This window comes from Pleurodeles waltl, chromosome 1_2 (genome assembly GCF_031143425.1).
Source record: "Pleurodeles waltl isolate 20211129_DDA chromosome 1_2, aPleWal1.hap1.20221129, whole genome shotgun sequence".
Taxonomy (NCBI): Eukaryota; Metazoa; Chordata; class Amphibia; order Caudata; family Salamandridae; genus Pleurodeles; species Pleurodeles waltl.
In genome coordinates this window covers 659,027,003-659,052,392 of record NC_090437.1, presented here as the reverse complement: position 1 = coordinate 659,052,392, position 25,390 = coordinate 659,027,003, and the positions used below count along the sequence as shown (strand labels likewise).

The following is a 25,390-nucleotide window of genomic DNA, read 5'->3' as shown; positions in this document are numbered from 1 at the left end:
AGTGAAAGGAAATACTGACTTCTGCAAAATTTGAAAACCCCCAGAAATCAGTAACTCTCAAAACAGTGGAAGTCCGCCTCACATATGTCGATTCTTTTTAGTATTTTGTAAACTTTTAAAGTAACAGAAAGGTGCAAAAATGCCAAACTTTGCAAAATATCACTTATGATGAAACCTTACAGGTAAGGTCCTCTGGCTATCCCAGCAGATGTGAAGGGGGGGTGGTGAGCAAGCGTGTCTCAGTCAGAAAACTGTTCTAAGTATATCGTATCCGCTTGTCTCTGTGAGGCAGAGAAGGAAGAAAAGCTGCAATGCATACACGTTTAAGAACAAAGTTTCAATTAAGGAAAATGTAAAATGGTAGGAGGCAGAGTTGCAACCTCAACCTGTGGTTACAATATTGATGGGCACACAGCTTGGAATCACTGCTCTCTCGTCCCTAGCTGGTTTCTCAAAGATTAACTCTAACATGTCCACATTAGCCCCCTTCCTAATCTTTTACATCACCTCCTCTGTCAGATGAATATCAAACTGATCCCAGAGGAATAGTAAAAGGGATCAAGCACCTGCCCCATAGCTGACCTGTCCTAATCTTTCTTCTCTTTGACCACTAGATTATCTTGCTGACTAGTAACGACTGATGTGGCTGGCAGAGATGCAGAAACCCTGTTGTGGTTCAAAGCCCCAGTCACCCCAGATATTATAGAGTGGAAAGGCCCTGCAGCTTCTGCACACCTTTTCTCATCTTCTCCGATGGCTAGAGAACCTTGAAGCTAGCTGCTTCTACCCCAGATAATAAATTCGCCAATCTTCTGGCACTATCATGGCTCTTGGCCTCCAAACCAACCTCGGTACTGCCCCACACTTGTCCTGGACATCAAGCATCTGAGTTTGGCAGCCACGGAAATTAGGCCTGGGTGGAGTTCTGCTATGCAGAACTGGGAAGTGCCGAAAAAACTTTGCCACCCTATGTGAAGTTCTGCGAGAGGCGGAGTTTGGGTTAAGTGGCGCTGTTTGGGCTGAATTTCAGCAACAGAAATTTCTACCCGATTGTAAAATCAGTGTGAACGACATCACGCAGAGTGCCAGAGGATGCTAACTTCTTTCTGCAGCCTGAGTAGATTTTTCTACTCAAAAGGCAACCTCCTCAACGCGAGGGGCAGCTTTCTCAACACGGGCAGGTGTGACCTGCCGTGATTGCCCATGTTCAAAAATCTTGCTTGCTAACATAGCAATTTCTCTTGTACTCGCCTAATTAACATGGGCGAGCCACACAAGAGAAAAAAACTCCGCTCTGCGTCACTTCGCAGAGTTTTTCGGAACTTCCGGGCGGAGTGAGCAAAACTCCACGAACTCCGCCAGTGGAGCGGAATTCTTCACCCACCCCTAATGGAAATGCATGCACTAAGTTGGTAACAACATCCCCATTTACCCACTTGGCTCTGTCAAGTTTTTCCCACAGCCTAAGTGGAGGGATCTGTTTAGCTGGATTCAGTGCATTCACTATATCTGTTGATTGTGCTGGGGCCCCTTGGCTGAGATTCCTCTGCACTTGGCGAGTGGGGGAAAAGCTGTTTTAGGAAGCGCCCCTGATCTACGAAGAAGGCCTTCCTCCATAAGAGGTACAAGAACCAGAATTGGTGTCTGTGCTGGAGTTTGAGTAGGTTGCAATACAGTGAGCAGCTCTTCAATCAAACCAAACCCGCCCCATGACGAATGCCAAACAGGCATTCCTTCCTCCCCAGATTCCTTCCTTTTTACTGGCATAGGTGCCATGGTAACATAGAAACCATCACTAGACGTTCATACTGGGCTTCGAACTGTCTTGCCAAGACAAAAAGAGACTGAGGTAGAATTGTGCTACTACTTGCTCAAGAACAGCTCGCTCGCTCTTCACTTGAAAGGACATATGCTGCTCTTAAGAATGACAATTAGGAGCATACAGGGATCAGAGAAGACACTGAAAGTTCACTTCAAACACCTTAGAAAATTTCAAACTCTCAACCTACTAGGTCCCACACTGCACTTGTGAGGTCAAAAAGTGCCCAAAACCAGTACCAATGATTAACTATCAAACAATGTGCACCATGAGTGCAGGTAAAATATGCACTCAAACCCAATGAAAGTGATCAAACACAAAAAGATGCCTCAGCCTGCCTCCTATGCCCAATGCCCCACACCTCTGCCCCAACACCAGTCGCAACATAATAATGCAAAGCTATTAAATTTCCAAAGGCCCTCTGAAGGTACTCCGAGAAACAGTCTACTCCCTCACAGACAACTTTCACTTCACACTGCACTGAGACGATGACGCCGCCAAGAAAAGAAACTGCACTATGCACCGACCAACCCTTGTCAACACCAAAGAAACCTATCAGAGAGGTGGCCTGCATAACTCCTGCCATCAGAAGATCCACAGGCTATGCCATCATGGCTTGCTTTGGAAGAAGGCAACTAAGAGAAGCTACTGGGGAACATTGAAAGTAAAAAAGCTGCACATAAATTCTACTACGTAGTGACTGTCATGACAAGAATCCTAAGGGAGGCAAAGGAAGGTCTACTCCTGTGGGCCCGTTCAAGTCTTACTTGGTGGGCCTGCCCTGAGAAGCTTCTGGCTATTCACTGGCCCCATCTGGCCCTTTACCTTTATGGCAGGAGACTCCCTTTTCACTTTCTTCCACGACAAAGTCTGCAGTACTTCAAAATTGCCCTGGCTGTTGCTGTTGGGTTCCTCTTCCCCATGTACTCCCATATCGGAGTGCGCTTCTCATCAAAAACGATTAAAAACAAAGTCTAGAATAAGGTGCTGTTGTTCACTAATTGTAAATGGGGGAAGTGCTGCTCATGACTTATGAATTCTTACTGTACAGAATTAAGTTGTATAATCTGTTACAATTGACAAAATCATTGCATTCCATTACCAGCACATGAGGAGTAAACCACAAAAAAACTAAGATGCTTTTCAGGAGTCAAAGATACTAATTAAGTGCCTCAGCTATGAAAATCTAGATAACTTTTTAAAAAACTGAGTAAATAGAATATACAGTCTAATGGGATTCGAGACATCAACACGGTCTTTATTTTCGGGGTTAATTTGTGCCTATGTATGAAAAAGGTCGTTTTAACTTAGTAATTCACAATTTATTTACAAATTGCTACTGGGTGTGTGTCAGCGATTGCAACAGGTGAAAAATCCTGTTATGCTGAAAAAAAAAAATACTACAGCGTAGGCTTGATACAGCCAGAGAAAACATCGAAATCCACTTAATCTGAATCATAGTAAATATACTGGCGCTTACAGGAGCAAACCACTTAGTACCCAATGGACTTTAGATATGATTTGCTCTATAGAAATATATGCTTTAAATTAATTTTGTCTACTGGCATACGAAACATGGTTATCTGACGCCCTTCTAAGCTTTTAATTCATAATATTCCTTCTTTTTGCGTCTCTCAAACAACAAGCATTGCCAACCAATAGGTCTAACACTGGCTGCAGGCCTTTTAGATTTGCTAAGTTGTGCTTTGATTCGTCATTGCTTTTGCAACACTTCATTACTGGGAGAGGTGCAGCGTCCTCCCCCAAATATTTTTTTTCGTAAGTCTAAAACCAAAAATGTATTTTTGGTCCTAAATAGCACACAGTTCCATAAACGTCTCTAGCATTAAGTTAACTACTTTGTGTGCGATTATGCTCCTTTTGAAAAAGCCGAACGTCGGCAGTCACAGTGAAGTTACCCAGTAGCTCAAGTCAGCTCGCCACGTGCCCCATGTTATATACTTAAGTGGGCAGAATAAAAATGTAAATGGCAACAGACCGATGGATGCAGAGTGCCGGCGGAAAGCCCCTACAATCAAGTGCATTATATTATTTTAGTTAAAGCAAAAGGTACTGGCTAACACCAGACATAAAAACAACATGCTTCGTCTCATCACAAAGTCGCATTGCCTCCTCTAACATCAGTGGTTTTTGTTTGGTTATTTGGCAACACTTCCTCACAAGCCAGGAATACACTGGTGTGCTCTCGCCTTACAGCATGTCAGCGGGGAGTTTAGAAGGCGTTGCACGTACAAGGAAGATTAAGACAGATTTTCAGAAGCCAGATGAAAAATACAAGACAGGACAAAATCTGGGATAAAGTTGTTGTGCAAGTGAGGTTATTTTAAGTTTCTTCTCAGAGATATCACTTCTCCCCCCACCTCAAGAACTGATATCCTTTTGAAACTGCACACGGGTGCAAAATATGCACGCAGTGAACACACTAGTTAAGTTTCCAGGTAGATGCACTAATGTTATACGTGTGTGTATTTAACCCATCCAGTCGTTGCAGGAGCTGAACACACCAAGCTCTGAGTCACTATTGGCCATAACATGCACTGCCTGCAGACACGTGTCCATCCCTACGGTATCAATTTGTTGGAAAACGTGTGCAGACTTGAGATGCAGCATCATCTTTTATGCACCTTCACTATTGAAGAAAATAGCGACCTTAACAGCCAAACTAATTTCAAAGGAAAAATGTTTTCTTTCTGAGTATTACTGTACAGTGCTAAATCAAATTGGGTGCTCTACAAGAGAGTAAATCCAACATGCACGCAAGGGCTGCGATCAAGTCCAAGTGCCACTAGATTATTTGTTTTTGTATGTTTTTTTGGCATTCTTTTAGAGCAGCAGGTTTGCATCAAACGTCCCAGAAGGACAGCACACTAAAAGCGACCAGAGAAAAACTAAGAGTGCAGGGTTGTACCATTTGCACTCCGCATGCAGGTATGAGGCTAAACCACAAAAAAGTAGAAATCGGAGCAAAACCTGATAAAAAATTATAATAGTCTCAACAATAAATATGTTAAAAGCATATTCTTTTGACATGTTATCCAGCAAAGCAGCAAAACAGTAGTTAAAGCACTATGATAGTTAATCACTGTAAATTCGTTTTTAAAAGTTTTTCAAAAAATTATGTTTGTGTTTGCCATTGGGCTAATCCAAAACTTTGCAAAAGTGAACATGCCTTCTTTAGCTATATCGTATGGCGGATAGGAGGCTAAATGAACAGTTATAATATAAAAAATATATATCGAGAAACTACAGTAAATTTAAACAAGCATTTGTAATGCAAACGGTCTCGCATTTGTGGAAGCTAGAGCTCTTGGCATTGAAAATGAAAATTTTTTTCCTTTTGTTTTTTGTATGAAGTAGAGTGATATTTGCATAGCGCTATTGCCATTCGTTTCACCTCAGAGTGCCGGAGAACCAGAAAATTAGAAACAGGTTATTACGGAGGGGTGACGAGTAATGTGCTGGCTGAAAGAAAGAAAAAAAAAAGTAACATCATCCTGGAAAACACAAACACTCCTAGGCAATGCAAGATTAAGTAAAGCATGTGAAATGTAAGCAGGAACAACATCTTACCCTTAACGATTTTACACTTATTATTCAGAAATTAATGTATGTTTTTGTCTGAAATGTTAAGGACATGACTTTAGGGCCCGGAAGGGACCCTTTTCAAAGACCATTGCTTATATCCTTACACAGCGTAAGCAGTATGGTTTAAAAAGACCACATCCCTGATCACAGAAACGCTGTACACATCTTAGAAACTAAAATAAGAAAAACAGCTGATAAGGATCACGTCAATCATTTTCCACTCTACGCATCAACCAGGTATTGCAGTACCTTCAGAAATGGTATAACTTCCCCACCAGGGGAAAACAATGGGGTTAATTATAAGCCCTTTGTACCAGCTGTGCGTCACTTTTAATATGGAAAACAAAGTGAAGTACCAGTGACACAAGGGGCTTGTAAACGAACCCTAATGTTGTTCAAAGAAAGAGGCGAAAACGAAAGTAGCGCTTCACTGGCATACTCTGTAAAATGGCGCTACTGTGTGTGAATTAGTGTGAATCTGCCCACTTTGCGACCACTCCGTCCTGCTTTAATTTTTTTCCAGTATTTTGATCCTTTTTTTTCTCTCTGTCCTGGGGCTGAACTTTGGAATAGAAAAATAAGACATTTGTAGCAAAAGTGTTTTTTTCTTTTTTGGATCTATTTCACAGGGGAAAAATAAAGGAAAGGAGAGGAAGGAGAGGGTAAGAGCCATTTGCTGAAGTCATGATTTTCATCAAGTGAAGAGTGAGACAGACAAAAAGAGGAATAAGAGGAAGAGGAAGGAAGAGAGGGGGGCAGCTGCCAGCGGCAGAGCAGAAGTGAACACTGTAGTGAGGTGGGCTGTGTGAGGAGTGTGGTGAAGGGGCGGGGTTCAGCATGTTCAGAAGGAGGCCCCTACACGATGGTGAGGCAGATAAAGCCATGTGATTGGTTGGTTTTATTGCAAGTGGACCAAAGACGAGCTGAGGAACAAACTTAGACTTAAACACTTTCCACGGCACGCATCAACCAGGAATGGTGCACTTACCAACCATGGGAAAAGAATGTTGTTCAAAGAAAGACAAGAAAACAAAAGTAGTGCTTCAGTGGCAAACTCCGTAAAGGGACGCTAATGTGTGTGGTTGTGAATATAACCAATTTGGGTACTTTGCGACCACTCTGTTTTGCTTTATTCAGTGTTTTTGTATTTTTAATTTTTCGTATTTTCAACCTTTTTTCCTCTCCATCCCGTGGCTGGACTTTGGAATAGAAAAATGTCAGAAAGCATTTGCAGCCAAAGTGTTGTTTTGTTTTTGGATCAATTTCACAGGGGTACATATAAAGGAAAGGAGTTGAAAGCGGGTAAGAGCCATTTGCTGAAGTCATGCTTTTCAGGAAGTGAGGAGGAGTGAGACAGAGACATAAAGAGAGCAGGAATAAGAGGAAGAGAGATGGGTGGAGGCAACTGGCAGCGACAGAGCAGAAGTGAACACTGCAGAGAGGTGGGCAGTGTGAGATGAGTATGGTGAGGGGGGTTGGGGTTCAGCATATTCAGAAGGGGGCCCCTACACCGTGGTGAGGCAGATAAATCCAAGCAATTGGTTGTATTTATTGTGAGTGGATCAAAACTGAGGTTTTCCACCATAAGCATCATCCAAGTATTGCAGAACCTCCAGGAATGGTGCACTTCTCCAGCCGAGCAAAACAATATTGTTCAAAGTAAGACGAGAAAACTAAAGTAGCACTTCAATGACAAACACTGTAAAGTAGAGCTAACGTGTGGTTGTGAATAAAAACAATCTGTCCTCTTTGTGACCACTCTGTCTTGGTTTATTTATTTATTTTTATTGTATTTTGGAACTTTTTTTTCTCTCTGTCCCGAGGCTGCGCTTAGGAATAGAAAAATGTCAGAAAAAGATTAAATTTGCAGCCAAAATATTTCTTTCTTTTAGGAACCATTTAACAGAGGAACAAATAAAGGTAAGGAGAGGAAAGAGAGGGTAAGAGCTGTTTGTTGAAGTCATGGTTTTCAGCCAGTGAGGCGGAATATGAAAATGTCACTTACCCAGTGTACATCTGTTCGTGGCATCAGTCGCTGGAGATTCACATGTTGTGCATAGCCCGCCATCTGGTGTTGGGTCGGAGTGTTACAAGTTGTTTTTCTTCGAAGAAGTCTTTCGAGTCACGGGACCGAGGGACTCCTCCTCTTTGTCTCCATTGCGCATGGGCGTCGACTCCATCTTCGATTGTTTTCCCCGCAGAGGGTGAGGTAGGAGTTGTTTGTTAGTAATAGTGCCCATGCAATGGAGTGAATAAGTATGTACCTATTTAAGATTTAATATATTTACAAATGTACAAAGTTGAGGCTAACTTCCAAAGGGCTACAGGCTCCCGGGGAGGTGGGTGGGCACATGTGAATCTCCAGCGACTGATGCCACGAACAGATGTACACTGGGTAAGTGACATTTTCAGTTCGATGGCATCTGTCGCTGTAGATACACATGTTGTGCATAGACTAGTAAGCAGTTATCTCCCCAAAAGCGGTGGCTCAGCCTGTAGGAGTGGAAGTAGTCTGAAATAAGGTTCTTAGTACGGCTTGACCTACTGTGGCTTGTTGTGCGGATAGCACGTCTACACAGTAGTGCTTGGTAAATGTGTGAGGCGTAGACCATGTGGCTGCCTTACATATTTCGTGCATTGGAATATTCCCCAGGAAGGCCATTGTAGCGCCTTTCTTTCTGGTTGAGTGTGCCCTTGGTGTAATGGGCAGTTGTCTTTTTGCTTTAAGGTAGCAGATTTGGATGCACTTAACTATCCATCTGGCTATACCCTGTTTCGATATTGGGTTTCCTGCGTGAGGTTTTTGAAATGCAATAAACAGTTGTTTAGTTTTTCTGATGTTTTTAGTTCTGTCGATGTAGTACATCAGTGCTCTCTTGACGTCTAATGTATGTAGTGCCCTTTCAGCTATGGAATCTGGCTGTGGGAAGAACACTGGTAGCTCTACCGTTTGATTTAGATGGAACGGTGAAATAACCTTTGGCAAAAATTTAGGATTGGTCCTCAGGACTACTTTATTTTTGTGTAGTTGGATAAAAGGTTCTTGTATTGTAAACGCCTGAATTTCACTTACTCTTCTTAGAGATGTGATGGCGATGAGAAATGCAACTTTCCAGGTTAGGAATTGTATTTCGCAAGAATGCATAGGTTCAAAGGGTGGACCCATGAGTTTTGTTAAGACGATGTTGAGGTTCCATGAAGGAACAGGTGGTGTCCTTGGTGGTATAATTCTTTTGAGGCCTTCCATAAACGCTTTAATGACAGGTATCCTAAATAGTGAAGTTGAATGGGTAATCTGCAGGTATGCAGATATTGCTGCGAGGTGTATTTTAATGGAAGAGAAGGCCAGGTTCGATTTTTGTAAGTGTAGTAAGTAACCCACTACATCCTTTGGAGATGCGTGTAATGGTTGAATTTGATTCTGATGGCAGTAGCAAACAAACCTTTTCCATTTGCTTGCATAGCAGTGTCTAGTGGATGGTCTTCTAGCTTGCTTTATGACTTCCATACATTCTTGTGTGAGGTTTAAGTGTCCGAATTCTAGGATTTCAGGAGCCAGATTGCTAGATTCAGCGATGCTGGGTTTGGATGCCTGATCTGTTGTTTGTGTTGTGTTAACAGATCTGGCCTGTTGGGCAACTTGACGTGGGGTACTACTGATAGGTCTAGCAGTGTTGTGTACCATGGTTGCCTTGCCCATGTTGGTGCTATCAGTATGAGTTTGAGTTTGTTTTGACTCAATTTGTTTACTAGATATGGAAGGAGAGGGGGAAAAGCGTACGCAAATATCCCTGACCAGTTCATCCATAGGGCATTGCCTTGAGACTGCCTGTGTGGGTATCTGGATGCGAAGTTTTGCATTTTGCGTTCTCCTTTGTTGCAAATAAGTCTATTTGAGGTGTTCCCCAACGTTTGAAGTAAGTGTTTAGAATTTGGGGGTGAATTTCCCATTCGTGGACTTGTTGGTGATCTCGAGAGAGATTGTCTGCAAGTTGATTCTGGATCCCTGGAATAAACTGTGCTATTAGGCGAATGTGGTTGTGAATTGCCCATTGCCATATTTTTTGTGCCAGAAGGCACAGCTGTGTCGAGTGTGCCCCCCCCTGTTTGTTTAGATAATACATTGTTGTCATGTTGTCCGTTTTGACAAGAATGTATTTGTGAGTTATGACTGGTTGAAATGCTTTTAATGCTTGGAAAACTGCTAGTAGTTCGAGGTGATTTATATGCAGCTTTCTCTGATGTACGTCCCATTGTCCTTGTATGCTGTGTTGATTGAGGTGTGCTCCCCACCCTGTCATGGAAGCATCTGTTGTTATCACGTATTGTGGCACTGGGTCTTGGAAAGGCCGCCCTTTGTTTAAATTTATATTGTTCCACCATAGAAGCGAGCGGTATGTTAGGCGGTCTATCAACACCAGATCTAGAAGCTGACCCTGTGCTTGTGACCATTGTGATGCTAGGCACTGTTGTAAGGGCCGCATGTGCAACCTTGCGTTTGGGACAATGGCTATGCATGAGGACATCATGCCTAGGAGTTGTAATATCATCTTCGCCTGTATTCTTTGTGTTGGATACATGCGTTGTATAATCTTTTGGAAATTTTGAACCCTTTGTGGACTTGGAGTGGCTATTCCCCTTGTTGTGTCTATTGTCGCTCCTAGGTATTGTTGTACTTTGCACAGCAGAATGTGTGATTTCGCATAGTTGATGGTGAAACCGAGTTTGTAGAGGGTTTGTATGACCTGATCTGTGTGGTGTGAGCACCTTGTCAGTGAGTCGGTCTTGATTAGCCAGTCGTCTAGATACGGGAATACGTGTATTTGCTGCCTTCTGATGTGTGCAGCCACTACTGCTAGGCATTTTGTGAAGACTCTTGGTGCAGTTGTTAAACCGAATGGCAATACTTTGAATTGGTAATGTATTCCTTTGAATACGAACCTTAGGTATTTTCTGTGCGACGGATGTATTGGTATGTGGAAATACGCATCCTTGAGATCTAAGGTTGTCATGTAATCTTGTTGCTTTAGCAATGGTAACACTTCCTGTAGCGTGACCATGTGAAAGTGTTCTGATTTGATGTATGTGTTTAGTGTTCTGAGGTCTAGGATTGGTCTCAGTGTTTTGTCCTTCTTTGGTATTAGAAAGTACAGTGAGTAAACTCCTGTATTTCTTTGTGCATCCGGTACCAGTTCTATTGCGTTCTTTTGCAGTAATGCTTGAACTTCTATTTCTAGGAGGTCCGAATGTTGTTTTGATATATTCTGTCTTCTTGGTGGTATGTTTGGAGGGATTTGTAGAAATTCTATGCAATAACCATGTTGGATAATTGCTAAGACCCAAGTGTCTGTTGTTATTTTCTCCCACGCTTGGTAATACTGACCTATTCTTCCCCCCACTGGTGTTGTGTGGAGGGGATGAGTGACGTGTGAGTCACTGTTTGGTTGTAGGTGTTTTGGGGCTTTGGAATCTTCCCCTGCTTCTAGGGAATTGTCCTCCTCTGTATTGGCCCCGAAAGCCTCCCCTTTGGTACTGTCCCTGGTAGGTGGACGGTGTTGAATGTGAGGTACTGGCCTGTGTGGCTTGACCCCGAAACCCCCCTCTAAAGGTTGTCTTGCGGAAGGTGTTGAAAGTGCCTCTGCTCTGCGGGGAGTAGAGCGCGCCCATGGCTTTTGCAGTGTCAGTGTCCTTTTTTAGCTTCTCAATTGCCGTGTCCACTTCAGGTCCGAACAATTGTTGCTCATTGAATGGCATATTGAGCACCGCCTGCTGTATCTCTGGTTTAAAACCAGATGTTCGTAGCCACGCGTGCCTTCGTATGGTTACTGCCGTGTTAATTGTTCTTGCCGCTGTGTCCGCTGCGTCCATAGAGGAGCGTATCTGGTTATTGGAGATGTTTTGGCCCTCCTCAACCACTTGTTTCGCCCTCTTTTGTAGTTCTGTGGGTAGATGCTCAATGAGGTGTTGCATCTCGTCCCAGTGGGCTCTGTCATATCGCGCTAGGAGCGCTTGAGAGTTAGCGATGCGCCACTGGTTTGCAGCCTGTACTGCGACCCTTTTACCGGCTGCATCGAACTTGCGGCTCTCCTTATCCGGGGGTGGTGCATCGCCCGATGTGTGAGAGTTTGCTCTCTTGCGAGCTGCCCCTACCAGCATTCCTGGGAGCATAGGCAGGCTTTGGTAGGTGCTATGTGTGGAAGAGAGGGTGTTGAAGAGGAAGTCATCCTCAACAGGCTCCGAGTGTAGAGACACGTTATGGAACTCTGCTGCTCTAGCCACCACTTGTGAATATGCTGTGCTGTCTTCTGGTGGTGAGGGCTTTGTAGGATACGCCTCTGGACTGTTGTCTGACACTGGGGCGTCGTATAAGTCCCTTGGTCCTGGTCACCTTGGCTTAAGGTGGTGTGAGCCGGTGAATGTGACGGAGTCTGTGCCGGTGAAATGTGAACTACAGGTGGAGGAGAGGGTGGCGGAGTTACCTTCTTCACCAGTTTTGTTTGTGGTGCCAGTTCTTGTTGGAATTCAAGTCTCCTCTTCCTCCTAATAGGGGGAAGGGTGCTTATTTTCCCTGTTCCACTCTGTATAAAAATCCTTTTTTGAGTGTGGTCCACCTCGGTGGATTGTAATTCCTCTTCGAATCTATGCTTTCGCATTTGAGAGGCCAGTGATTGTTCCTCTGAATAGGAACCGGTAATTGGCTCGGTTGCGGGTCGTTTTGGCACCGAAACTATGTCCACGCTTTTTTTCGGCTCCTAGCCGATTTTTCTCTTTTTCGGAGTCGAACCCTCACGGCGTCGATCCTCCTCGGTGCCGCTGTCTCTGCGTCGAGCAGCTTCGGCTCTGCTTTCTCGGCGTCGATCTTTGCCGGCAGCACTATCTCGGTCCCGAGATGGCTGGGTGCCTGTGTCTCGACCCGAGTCGGACGATCTCGGCACTATTTCGGCCTTTTTCGGTGCCGATGGTCGGTCACCGCTTTTATGGGTTGAGCCATGGCCTGATGGCAGTGGCATCCCCTGGGCCTTGTCAGTTTTCTTATGTGCTATCTTCGACGTCTTACTCACTGTTTCATGGTCGTCGAATTCGTCCGAGTCCGATTCATGGATCGAGAAGGCTTCTACTTCTTCTTGTTCCTCGAATTCTCGGTGTCCTGTCGGCGTGGACGCCATTTGCAGTCTTCTGGCTCGTCGGTCACGGAGCGTCTTTCGGGACCGGAACGCACGACAGGCTTCACAAGTTTCTTCCCTGTGCTCGGGCGACAGGCACAGGTTACAGACCGGATGTTGGTCTGTATATGGGTATTTGTTGTGGCATTTAGGACAGAATCGGAACGGGGTCCGTTCCATCAGCGTCGGTGTCACACGCGGTCGGGCCGACCAGGCCCCGACGGGGGATCGAAAACTACCCCGAAGGGCAACGGAGATGTTATCGTTTCGATGCGATGTCGATGCTATCTAACCCGATCGCAACAATACCGACGTAATTTTCCGATTTTGAGCTAACTTTCCGTTCCGAAACCCGGAGCGAAAGGAACACGTCCGAACCCGATGGCGGAAAGAAAACAATCGAAGATGGAGTCGACGCCCATGCGCAATGGAGACAAAGAGGAGGAGCCCCTCGGTCCCGTGACTCGAAAGACTTCTTCGAAAAAAAACAACTTGTAACACTCCAACCCAACACCAGATGGCGGGCTATGCACAACATGTGTATCTACAGCGACAGATGCCATCGAACATACAGTTATCTAAGCACGGAATTGTATGCCGTGCTGATACATGAACCAAGGGCATATCTAAAAGAGTGCACAGGGAGATTGAGTGAAGACAGTGAAAATTAAGCAGTAATTTATATTAAATTAAAAGAAAAAACAAGCAGAGACCTTTGAGGGGTGCTGGGGTGGGGCAAGCAGTGTTGTGGGAGGGATGAAGGGGCTGGCGTGGGGCGGCACAGGGAGATTAAGTGACGACAAGGCAACAAGCTGCACTAGTGATTAGTGAGAGGATGGCCAACAAAATGCAAACATGGCACCTAAAGAAAACAAGCTGCTGGACACTGCACTGAGCGCCGAAGAGAGGAGTGTGAAGCCTGGTCCCTGCACGGCCCCCACCCGTAAGGCACTGCCTCCTCCTGTGGGATAACCAAAAGTAACTATTGGTGAAATCGCTGTGAGAGGGAACGAGACACACAAAGGAGGGACAAAATTACATGTAATACACCGTACAATGAGGGAGGGAACAGGGAGAACAGGCTGCCATGAGCCACGGTGAAAGTGAAAGAGAAAGGGGGTGTTGTTAAAAGGCGCAAAACCCGCAATGCAAATGTTGACCAAAACATGAGTCGCGGCAGAAGGAGAACAGGCTGCCATAAGCAGGAAATGACCCGCAATAGTGTAAATGAAAGTGGGCGCATTGTTAAAAGGCCTCCAAAGTAAAACAATAATTAAACCAGTGATGTAAACAAACGAGTAAGACAGCATGGAGGAATGAGGAAAGTCTTAGCATACACAGCAAATGTGACCAGATAAGATTTACAACCCTGTTTACAGCATAGCTCAGAAAGACGGGCACACCTCTCCAGTGCTCCAGATGAAATATCAAAGTAGTCCCTGAACACATCTTAAAATGGTGAGCAGTGTATAGAAAGTATCTGGTCCAATCTCCTGGGAGGAGACAAAAAAAGAAAAAAGGTGGGACAAAGAGTAAGACTGCCCAGTAGCAAGCAATGATTGTTAAAGGACACTGGCATACACAAATCACAATGACTGGGTGGAGTTGAACCTCACAAACCATCTACAACAGGTCGCCAAGCGACAGTGCAAGCACTATCTAGGCTTGACCTTAAAAGAAAAACACTAATGACAAAGGAAAAGCAACCCATAGCTGTCAGACCTCAGTGCAATCTAACAAAATCATTTTAGTTTAGCATTTTTAAATGTCATCTCAATCAGCTCTACATGTACTCATGATTTGTCTTCTAGGAGAGCATGGGCCGAGTGAGCCCAGATCGGATTCAATCGTGCCACTTGTAGGCCACAAACAAGCTTCACTACTCACTGAGAAAAACACTTAATGAAGCCGTGTGCCTACGCCCTGCAAGTAACAGGTTTGAAGTCCCAGCACATCCTGCTTATGTTATCATCCCTCAGGATCTATTAAAAATTACCATTTAGCTGGCAAATAGTTTCTGCACTACTGTGGGACGACAAAAACTGTAGCAGCAAATTACCATGCCCTCAGTTTGAGAACAAAAACAATTTTTAAATCCTCATTTTCAGTTTACTGTGCAATTAGAAATGTGCTTCTTCCAGGAAAAAGAGAACGTAGCAGTCTCCTGGCTTCTGCTGCATCTTTTTTTCAATTTTACTAAACATATCTGCTCCTCTAACTCCCTTTTCCCAGTACATGATTGTATGATGCTGGAGCTGGTGGTTAATGTACAAGTTCAAAATCACACCACGGGAAACTATGAAGAGGTACTTTCACTCCTGTCCACCCTGATACTGATCTATCCATCTATTATTCTGAATCCAGCATTAAAACTCATATCGCCCAAGCTGGAATAACTTTAATGGTCTCAAATACATAGCCCAGAAAGGCAAAATCTAACTCGAAAATGTGGACCAGAAAAATAGTTTATCGCCATTTTTTTCATAACCAATTTTATTGTTTAATAGCAAACCATCCGCACGTCCAGCAATTGCTGATTGACACTAAAGATCGAACAGCATTATTATAGACATGTTATCAATTTTGTCGCAATCCCATTGATGAAGGGTTTCAATATAAATATTACAGCAGGCCCAACCCAAGACAATTCCACCACTTGCCCCAGGTCTTAGCAAGTTTAAGGCTTATTGCTTTATTGATTTTAAGTAAAGCAATATTTTGTTTTTTTTATTTGTAAAAAATACCAAACAAACTTTTTAAGTAAATCATTGATATGCTTGTCACAGCTGTGGTTTACTGGGGGATGGAAGGACCCAGCATAATAGATGGAGCATGTTTCTCTCAGCTTCCCGCAGATTCTAGATCTGCTCTACGGCTTCCCACACCCCACAACTATGGCTTCAGTGACCAGAGTTGTACTCCTTGCCTGGCGCGGGGCTCTGCAGCATACTCAATGGATGAACACTTTGACCCAACAGACACCTCTCTAGCAGGGAACCTGGTTGAAAGAATCAGTGGCCCTGCAAGGCTTTGGTACATGGGACTTGCTGGGCTTCTCTCAACTTGTGGATGTGTGGGCTGGTACATCCATGAGATCCTTCCAATACCTGCAAGCTATTTATCAACTTTCCCACACTCAATTTTACAAATATCTGAAACTACGCCACACCCTCCCATACACACCTGCCTACCCTGCCTCCCTCCCAGAATACAGTCCATTTTAGGCCAAATTGCTTGTGGGGGCACTGGGATGGGGAGGTGTGTCATGAGGGTATAAAATGCTAATTAACGATATGCCAGGCGGGCGGATTCATGTTAGAACTCGACAGGACCACTGGACGGGCCCCCTTGAGGAAGAAGATTGGCAAGATACCTTGATGGCACCAGGGGTGATCATAATGTCTTCCAGATTACGGTTGCTACAATTGTATGTCTTATATGGGTCCTATCTCTCGTCCAGTAGGATGTATCGAGCGGGGCTCCTCCCGGACTCCAACTGCACTAGATGTTTAGCACTGTCTGCAAACGTTTACCATGTGATATGGGCATGTCCACTCATTTTATGGTATTGGACAGAGATTCTGAGGGAACTCACCAACATAGTGGGGTGGGAGGTTCTGCTGTCCCCATTGGTGGTCTTCTTGGGGGTAATGGAAGGTGTAGATGGTCCACAACCAGAACGTATCTTTATAGAGACGGCCTGAATGGTGGCGCATTGCAGCCAATTGGAACTACTCAATTCCACCATCCCTCTCGAAGTGGAGACGAGGGGTTGTTTGGTGTGCACAACAGGAGAGACCTGGCTATGAAGCAAAGGTTGACCTCAAACACAACAGAGTGTGGGGGAAATGGTTGGGCCAGATATCAAACTTCCAAGGGGCTAAAACAAATTTAGTGAATGAGTTTATTGTTTAACATGGCTGTGGTTGATGGGATGGTTATACGGAGAAGTGTGGGTCTGTGGAGGGATTGGTGTTGGGGACTGTTGTGTTTTTCCTTTTGTATCCCTCGTTCAAAACTCAATAAAAATTGTTAATCAAAAACCTGCAAGTCACAGCTGGTTGTAGTTCAAGCAAACACAAGTAACAGCTTTTCGCCTAATATTTCATTATTACTTAATGTCCATGACATGTAAACTACTAAAATTATTTTACACATCCTTTATAAGTTAGACTCTGTTTGAAATAAATGTGGCCCAATAACACAGCACTCGGAATAACTGTACTAAGAAATACAGACTCATACTGCAGAGCTGGTATTAGCACATTAAACAACGGACGTGACAAAAAAACGGTGATGAATGCATCACGGATTACAGTCTAGAACAATGTTACTGGAGGCAACCACTAAGGCCATACTCAAGATCTGGTTCTTGTCATTTTATATCACTGCATGGATTTAACTCCTTGTGTTTTGGTTATGGATAAACACATTTACTTATAACTACTGCATGTGAATATAGAGTCTAGCATAAAACAAAGATGCAGATCAGCTAAATGCAATATGTTAGGTATACACACCTATTTATATCTCCCACTGGCTATAGCTAGTAGGTAGTTATAGTTCGGACCAATTTTCCCATAGGCGAAGCATTTTTGTTTTGCTAATAACTATGGTACTGTTTGACGAATCCTCACAAAATTTTCTAAATATTGTATGCCACTTACTTTAGTTGCAGTGTGGAAACTTTTGGGGTGATTGGTCAAATGGATGCAGTGAAAATGGGGGGAAATCTAAAAAAAACTTTTCCCCATGCAATGTCTGTGGGAATTTTTCAATTTTTAGACATAGCTACAGCCGAAACCGCTGAATGGAATTACACCAAATTTGGCTAGAAGGTAGACCTTTGTCTTGAAAAAGCCCTTTTTGTAATTTAGTGTAAATCTGTTCAGTAGTTTCAGAGTTATTAAAAGGTAAAAAAATATAGCTATCTAGAGATGCAGACCCTTCTCCGATCCACCCACTGGGGATCCACGGATCTGGGGGAAAGCAAGGCCCTAAAAGGAAAGTTGTAGCTGCCATTCTGTTTGTCGCTTGGCCTGGGGGTGGGAAAGGTTAAGTGTGAAAACACATAAGGGGTCAGGATACAGGTACCCTGACACAATAGGACACATGAAGGGGTCCCTGAGGGACTCCCCACAGGCCAAAACCCCTGCCAGAGGCCGAGCACAGAGTGGAGTTGGGTGCATGCAGGGGGATTGGCTTCAAGGCCTGACTGCAGACCAGGCCCTGCAGCCAACCACTGCAGCGCAAGGCCAAGGCCAGGCGAGGAAGTGGTTTTATTCAATCTGGTAATTATATATTAATTTATGTTTAAAAAAAACAAAAAAAACCAAAAAGATTATAGGGATGTTATAGTTAGATTTATATTTTACTCGTACAAAACCCTAGAAATTCAGCAGTTATATATAGTTATAATTATCTGAAGAAACTATAACTCGTGCCATTAAGTCACTTTAGGCCATGAGTTATAGTTTCCTAACATACGTATAACTGTACCCTGACCGCGTCCCCCCATAGGACTGATGGAGGGATCTGTGACGGACCCCTCATTGGCAAGAAATTGCCCAAGAATGTTTTTTGGTGGGACACGCGATGATCCACGGATCTTCCACAGTGCTCAGCACAACCCCTGTGCTGGTCTGTGAAAGATCCGTGGATCTAGAACCCAATTTTTCTTTTTTAAAATACACTCCCTCACACACCCACTCGAACACACACACCCACGGGAACCAACACAGCCACTCATACACCCACTCACACGCCCACTCACATACCCATACATATATTCACAGACCCACTCACAGGGCCATACAGCTACACTCACACAACCACACACACCCAAGTCACACACCCATACAGCCACTCACACCCACCCATAGAGCTACAGTGTAGGGTAGGCAGCGGCCAACTCCTTCGGCCAAACCCTCGCCGTGCACGACCAGAGGCCTTGCGAGTTGGCAGTTGGATTAAAACATAGTAATTAAATGTTAGGTGTTAAAAAAAAAAAAAAAAAAAAATTGAGAAATTCACTACAAAAAAAAAAAAATACCAAAAAAAAAAAGTATCAGGGCCATTCTAGTTAGGAAAAAAAACTTGAAAAAAACCTTAGGAATTCACTAACTAAAAAACAAAAGGTTACAAGGATGTTCTAGTTCGGTTCAGATTTTACACACACAAAAACAGAGAAAATCAGCAGCAATAGTTATACTTATCTGAAGAAACTATAACTTGTGTCCAAAGGTAACTACAGGGAGTGCAGAATTATTAGGCAAATGAGTATTTTGACCACATCATCCTCTTTATGCATGTTGTCTTACTCCAAGCTGTATAGGCTCGAAAGCCTACTACCAATTAAGCATATTAGGTGATGTGCATCTCTGTAATGAGAAGGCGTGTGGTCTAATGACATCACCACCCTATATCAGGTGTGCATAATTATTAGGCAACTTCCTTTCCTTTGGCAAAATGGGTCAAAAGAAGGACTTGACAGGCTCAGAAAAGTCAAAAATAGTGAGATATCTTGCAGAGGGATGCAGCACTCTTAAAATTGCAAAGCTTCTGAAGCGTGATCATCGAACAATCAAGCGTTTCATTCAAAATAGTCAACAGGGTCGCAAGAAGCGTGTGGAAAAACCAAGGCGCAAAATAACTGCCCATGAACTGAGAAAAGTCAAGCGTGCAGCTGCCACGATGCCACTTGCCACCAGTTTGGCCATATTTCAGAGCTGCAACATCACTGGAGTGCCCAAAAGCACAAGGTGTGCAATACTCAGAGACATGGCCAAGGTAAGAAAGGCTGAAAGACGACCACCACTGAACAAGACACACAAGCTGAAACGTCAAGACTGGGCCAAGAAATATCTCAAGACTGATTTTCTAAGGTTTTATGGACTGATGAAATGAGAGTGAGTCTTGATGGGCCAGATGGATGGGCCCGTGGCTGGATTGGTAAAGGGCAGAGAGCTCAAGTCCGACTCAGACGCCAGCAAGGTGGAGGTGGAGTACTGGTTTGGGCTGGTATCATCAAAGATGAGCTTGTGGGGCCTTTTCGGGTTGAGGATGGAGTCAAGCTCAACTCCCAGTCCTACTGCCAGTTCCTGGTAGACACCTTCTTCAAGCAGTGGTACAGGAAGAAGTCTGCATCCTTCAAGAAAAACATGATTTTCATGCAGGACAATGCTCCATCACACGCGTCCAAGTACTCCACAGCGTGGCTGGCAAGAAAGGGTATAAAAGAAGGAAATCTAATGACATGGCCTCCTTGTTCACCTGATCTGAACCCCATTGAGAACCTGTGGTCCATCATCAAATGTGAGATTTACAAGGAGGGAAAACAGTACACCTCTCTGAACAGTGTCTGGGAGGCTGTGGTTGCTGCTGCACGCAATGTTGATGGTGAACAGATCAAAACACTGACAGAATCCATGGATGGCAGGCTTTTGAGTGTCCTTGCAAAGAAAGGTGGCTATATTGGTCACTGATTTGTTTTTGTTTTGTTTTTGAATGTCAGACATGTATATTTGTGAATGTTGAGATGTTATATTGGTTTCACTGGTAATAATAAATAATTGAAATGGGTATATATTTGTTTTTTGTTAAGTTGCCTAATAATTATGCACAGTAATAGTCACCTGCACACACAGATATCCCCCTAACATAGCTAAAACTAAAAACAAACTAAAAACTACTTCCAAAAATATTCAGCTTTGATATTAATGAGTTTTTTGGGTTCATTGAGAACATGGTTGTTGTTCAATAATAAAATTAATCCTTAAAAATACAACTTGCCTAATAATTGTGCACTCCCTGTATAACTCAGGCCCTCCCCATGCACTGCTAATTACCCCACATAGTACATCAGTCATGACATATTCAATGACATAATTGATAAAATCAATACAACATTTGCAGAAAAATTATCAAAGAGAAAACTGTCCATGGTGGGGGCGGGAGTTATAGTTACCTTAGGGCACAAGCTATAGTTTCTTGAGAAAAGTATAACTATAACTGTTGAATTTCTATGGTTTTGTGTTTGTAAACTTTGTACCCAAATATAATGGCCCTGTAACCTTTTAGTGATATGTATATATCTCACACAGTGGCAGACCCCACTGTGTTGTTATCGGTAGGTTAGAATTTCCATAGGAAGAGTGTTTTTTGTTTTGCTAATAACTTAAGTGCCATTTGACGAATTGGCGGCACAACTTTCCCAAAAGAAAAATAGTTCATCCACCTCAGCTCCTTCATGGAAAGTCTGACTCTGATATGTCAAGCAAAGGCCAAGAAAAAGAGGAGACCATGTCAAAGTAGCCTCCATGTTTAAATGCAGTGAGTGGATATGAAAATGTATGGTGGAAACAATCTGCCAGCCAGTTTTAAAGTAATTTGCGCAAACAATCAGCTAAGAAGCCAAAAGCAAAACATGTATAATACTTAAATTAATTATTCCTATGACTGAAAATCAATTCAATATATATTTTACCCTTCTATATTTATACCAAGTTAATTCTGTTTGATAATGTTATTTTCATGCATTGACTATAATGCTTATTTCTTTAACTGGCACCTTCAGGCCCGAGACTGATCTAAGGACCATAAGCTTTGGACAGTTAAGATCTCATTTCAAGTGCTGTGAGCACCATCTCTTACTGATGTGCAGCTCATTAAGGGTTGCAGTCTAGCAGGTATAAGACTGGCAAACCTCGTATTTTTATGTGTGGGGAGGGGGGGGGGCAAATAACTGAGAAAAAAAGACTCAAACTTCGTAACCATTTCCTTCTGAGAGAATAATTCACAAATTATTAATTTATCAAACACAGGTAGATTTACCATGTTAAATGCTGAGGCAAAGTCTAAATCACTTATCTGCTCATGGCCATTCCAGCATCTCAAAAGAAATATGAACAAACGGACAGTAGTTTTTTTTTTTCCTGAAAAAAACCCACCAGTCCTCAGCTTAACCGGAAGTTGTGTGACAAACCTTCAGTAAGGTCTGCCTCTGTAGCGAACATCCATTACAAAATGCAAAACTTTATGTTGTAAGTCTCAGAAAGCTGATGTCTTAAAAAAAACAAGTGCTGCTTGAAGATGTCACAAAAGAAGATAGGCATTGCAAGGCCATTCATGGCTTACTGGACTAATGTAACCACTCAATTTGAATTTCTGATCACAAGTTACAATTTTGGTGGGTGAAACAGACTTTCTCCCTTCTGAGTTGGGAAAATGAATAACACCTATCAGGGTAAAAACATCCTTTATCCATCAACAACGTCAACAAAAGTCCGTAGGGGTGAATATGTACTCCAAGAATACACCTGTTTATGCTATCTTTCTGATACTCTCGGGTTTTGTAGACAGGGTCGGATAAGGTCTCATTTAGACCTACTGCCTTTGCTGATGCTGGTTTAAAACGTTTCCTATTTTCAGCAGACCTCTACACTAATTTATTTTCAAATTAAAATCTTTAGGACATCTTCATGCAGATTGTGATGCCACATACCTCAGTGTACACGGAAGGATTGATTTCCACTACCGAGGCTAAAATCTCAAAAAACGTGACAACCAAGATGTGCTGCTCTGCTAGTGCCTTGACAGCAGGCTGTGTACAATTAGAGTGCCATTTAGGACTAGGCGTGAGCAAAATTCACGTAATTTTCTTTCATGTAATGACTGCAAAATTATGCGAAATACAAATCTGTTATTTCGCACTACATTTTAGTGTGCACTGTGACCTCAGGCAATTTTTGGATACATTTAAATAAGAGCACCACAAACATCCGCTCGCATTCTGTCCCTGTGCGCTCGTATAACATTTTTACTACAAATCATCACTGGCAGCAAATATTTACATCTTTAGGCGAGAACCGTATTTGGCTACTTTTTGACGGTTTCTATCAAAAGCTAAAGCTTAAAAAAAAAATGAATAAATGTATTTGAAAACTAGAAAATAATACAATAATCTGATGTGTTCTATTGTATTGGTAGTGGTAGGTAATGGTCTGTGGGGCAGCACATTTTCTAAATTGTCACTTTACTTCACAACAACAATCGGCGCTCTAGCAAAAGACCCAACGCTATCCTAATTTCTCGCAAAAGCCCCTGAAAACCATGAAGCCAAGGGCAGATGCTACAAAAAGTTACACCCCTTCACCACCAGGAGGAATGTGGTCTGTCTGTGTGTTCGGTTGGGACACACTAGAGTTTATGGAATGGGACAAAACCGTACCACTTTCTAATTTGATTTATTCGCTCAAAACAAAAATAGTACCTAAAACGTGAAATACAGGATTCCAATGCTATTCAAAGTAAGCATCTCAATATTTTTGGGATTGGCAGCCATTAGAGTGTTCCTTTATAATGCATTTATAGGCTACAATCCCAAGTGAAATGAGGATTAATGTATGTTAGACAAGCAAGTAGAGATATAACAAGGATAAGGATAGACCAGCTTACTCTCAATTTGTAGTCCCTATGAATACATTCCTATTGTGTTTTAATTTTGTGACGACCACGCAATATTACCTGTCAGGGAAACAGTAGGTCACAGAAGCATTACATTTACCTCATGCTACAACGGTGTTAACGTAGCAAATTCAAAGGGGGTTGTTGGGCAATCCTATCAGAAACACAGAGATAGACGACTTTACAGAAAAAAATGACCACATGCTTAAAACTCATACGAACCAAATTAATAATTTAAGCGGACTGAATGTGTTTTGCAAGTCATGCAAGCACGCAAAGCAATGGCAAGCTTGTTTTAGTTGAGCTCTTGGTTAATATGTGCAGAATAGTACTTTTTATCTTGTGTTAAGCCAGTTAGCGTATGTATATTACAACCAACCCGTCCTACACGTTTTACTAACCTTTTCTGTGTGGTTTTAGATTGCGATCAACTGGTGGTGGTTCACAGTCAGAAACAGGCACCACCCTCTTTTGGGGAGTATTTGGACTTGGCCTAAATCCCATGTGAACAGGTGGAGGGACCTGCATTCCAAATGCTGACAAATCAAACGATCCTGGAGTCATTGGCACATAGTTCGTTTCCTGGATAGGTTCAGTTAAACTGTTGGAATGATGTCGCGGGGGAGAGTTGGGATTCATGGGGACATAATTTTCATCCAGGTCTTCGCTTGACATGCTGCCAATGGTCAACATACTTCTGTTTTTCTATAACAAAAACAAAAAGGAAACAATTACAGGCATAGTTATCAATGACAGTACAAAGTATACGACTGATGCCTTGTGGCTGTGATTCCAGAACTGTGCATCATTCATTGCATGCCTCATTTATCACTCTGGAACCCTTTGTGGTGGTGGTGGTGGTGGTGATTTTTAGTGATGGAGGGTCAAGTAAACACGCCTGGATTGACTTTCTTTTTACTGGATGGCGCCTTGTGCAGGATTAAGTAAACTAAACTGGAAGGTCAATTAACATGTCCCTATTTACCTAGTTCCCTTTTGCATAAACTTCTTTTAAGCAAATATGTAGCAGAATAAATAGAATGTATACACCACATACAATACCAGAGCATGAAGACTAATGTTCTTAATGTAGCAGCCCTCGTTTCTCCACAAAGACACTATCCATCCCGTCTAGGCAGCCTTACTGTATCTGTGGGTCGATTTGGCACCAGGCTGCAGAGGAGCAGGCCCCCATCCTTGTGTACTATGCCTAACGTACTATGAGGACATAAGCTGTATAGCTTCCGTAGAGCCTCTATCTTGGTAGCAGGTTCAGGAAACCCTCTTCACATGCATCTCACGCTGGTGGAGGAATGATGTTGATGCTTCTCCTCCTTCAAAAAAGGATAGATCCACAGGACCAGCGAGAGGAAAAGTGGATTCAGGGACTCCACATAAATAATTTACCAAAGGCTATCAACTAGGTCTTTTTATAACATACGATTTATTCAGTCATTATAATTGCCATTACAGGCAGTAAAATAGTGCCAAACAGACAATCAATTGCATGCTCAGGGCACATAAACTGTCAAGTAAAACAGTAAGACCTGACTTGAAAGGCATAATCATGTAGCCAAATCATTAAGAACAATTAACAAAATCCTCTGCACGAGAAAACAACGAACTCAGGGAGCTGGTGAAAACAAACCCATTGTGGAGTATGTCTGAAAACAAGGAAAAGCAGCCAAAAGTGCAGAAATGAGAAATACGTTTAAAAAAAGCTATCAATGAAACTAGTCAAACGAGCTTAGAAGCTAAAAGCAAAATTAATTGTACTTAAGCTCTGGTTGCAGGAAGACAAATGGGCAAGGTGAAATAGAAATTGCCCCAAAAAATGTGAGCGAAGTTCCCAGGAAAAAGAGCTCTGAATGAACTCAAGCAAAAGATTACGGACACACTCGAATCCTTTAGACTGTTTTGAACAATACATATTATACAGAACAAAATGTGACTTTTTAAAAACAACATTCTGCCAATAACAGCTATTTTGCATTAATTCATTTCTTTTACACGTTTTGATGAAAGAAAGCTTCACGTAATACTTTTGACAAAACGCTGCAGGCTCCGCTGTTGAAAACTAATCTTGTTAGCGGAGGAAAAGATACAAAAGAGGTGCAAATAAAAAGAGAAAGAGAGAGAGAACAAGAAGCACATTTCTTTGCCTTGCACAATTTAAAGGCCTAAAGTGTTAACAAAAGGAAAATGTCTAATACACTTCTAATTTCTAATCAGCTTTCTCAATCAGACATACATAGTTTATTAACAATTACATAATGCAGCAGGACAAAATCTCAACTATACACAACCATGGATCCTGCAGAAGGCCACCTAACATCCA

General features: G+C 42.8%; 1 protein-coding gene across 2 annotated transcripts in view; it reads right to left on the bottom strand.

The window, feature by feature from the left end:
- The window catches only part of GAB1 (GRB2 associated binding protein 1), a 340,128-nt gene that overhangs the window by 49,394 nt on the left and 265,344 nt on the right, over window positions 1–25,390 (bottom strand). For both annotated transcript variants that reach the window (XM_069242593.1, XM_069242594.1), the window contains exon 6: window positions 23,454–23,757. In XM_069242593.1, the coding sequence (XP_069098694.1) occupies window positions 23,454–23,757 (304 nt within the window). The remainder of the gene's footprint in view (window positions 1–23,453; window positions 23,758–25,390) is intronic.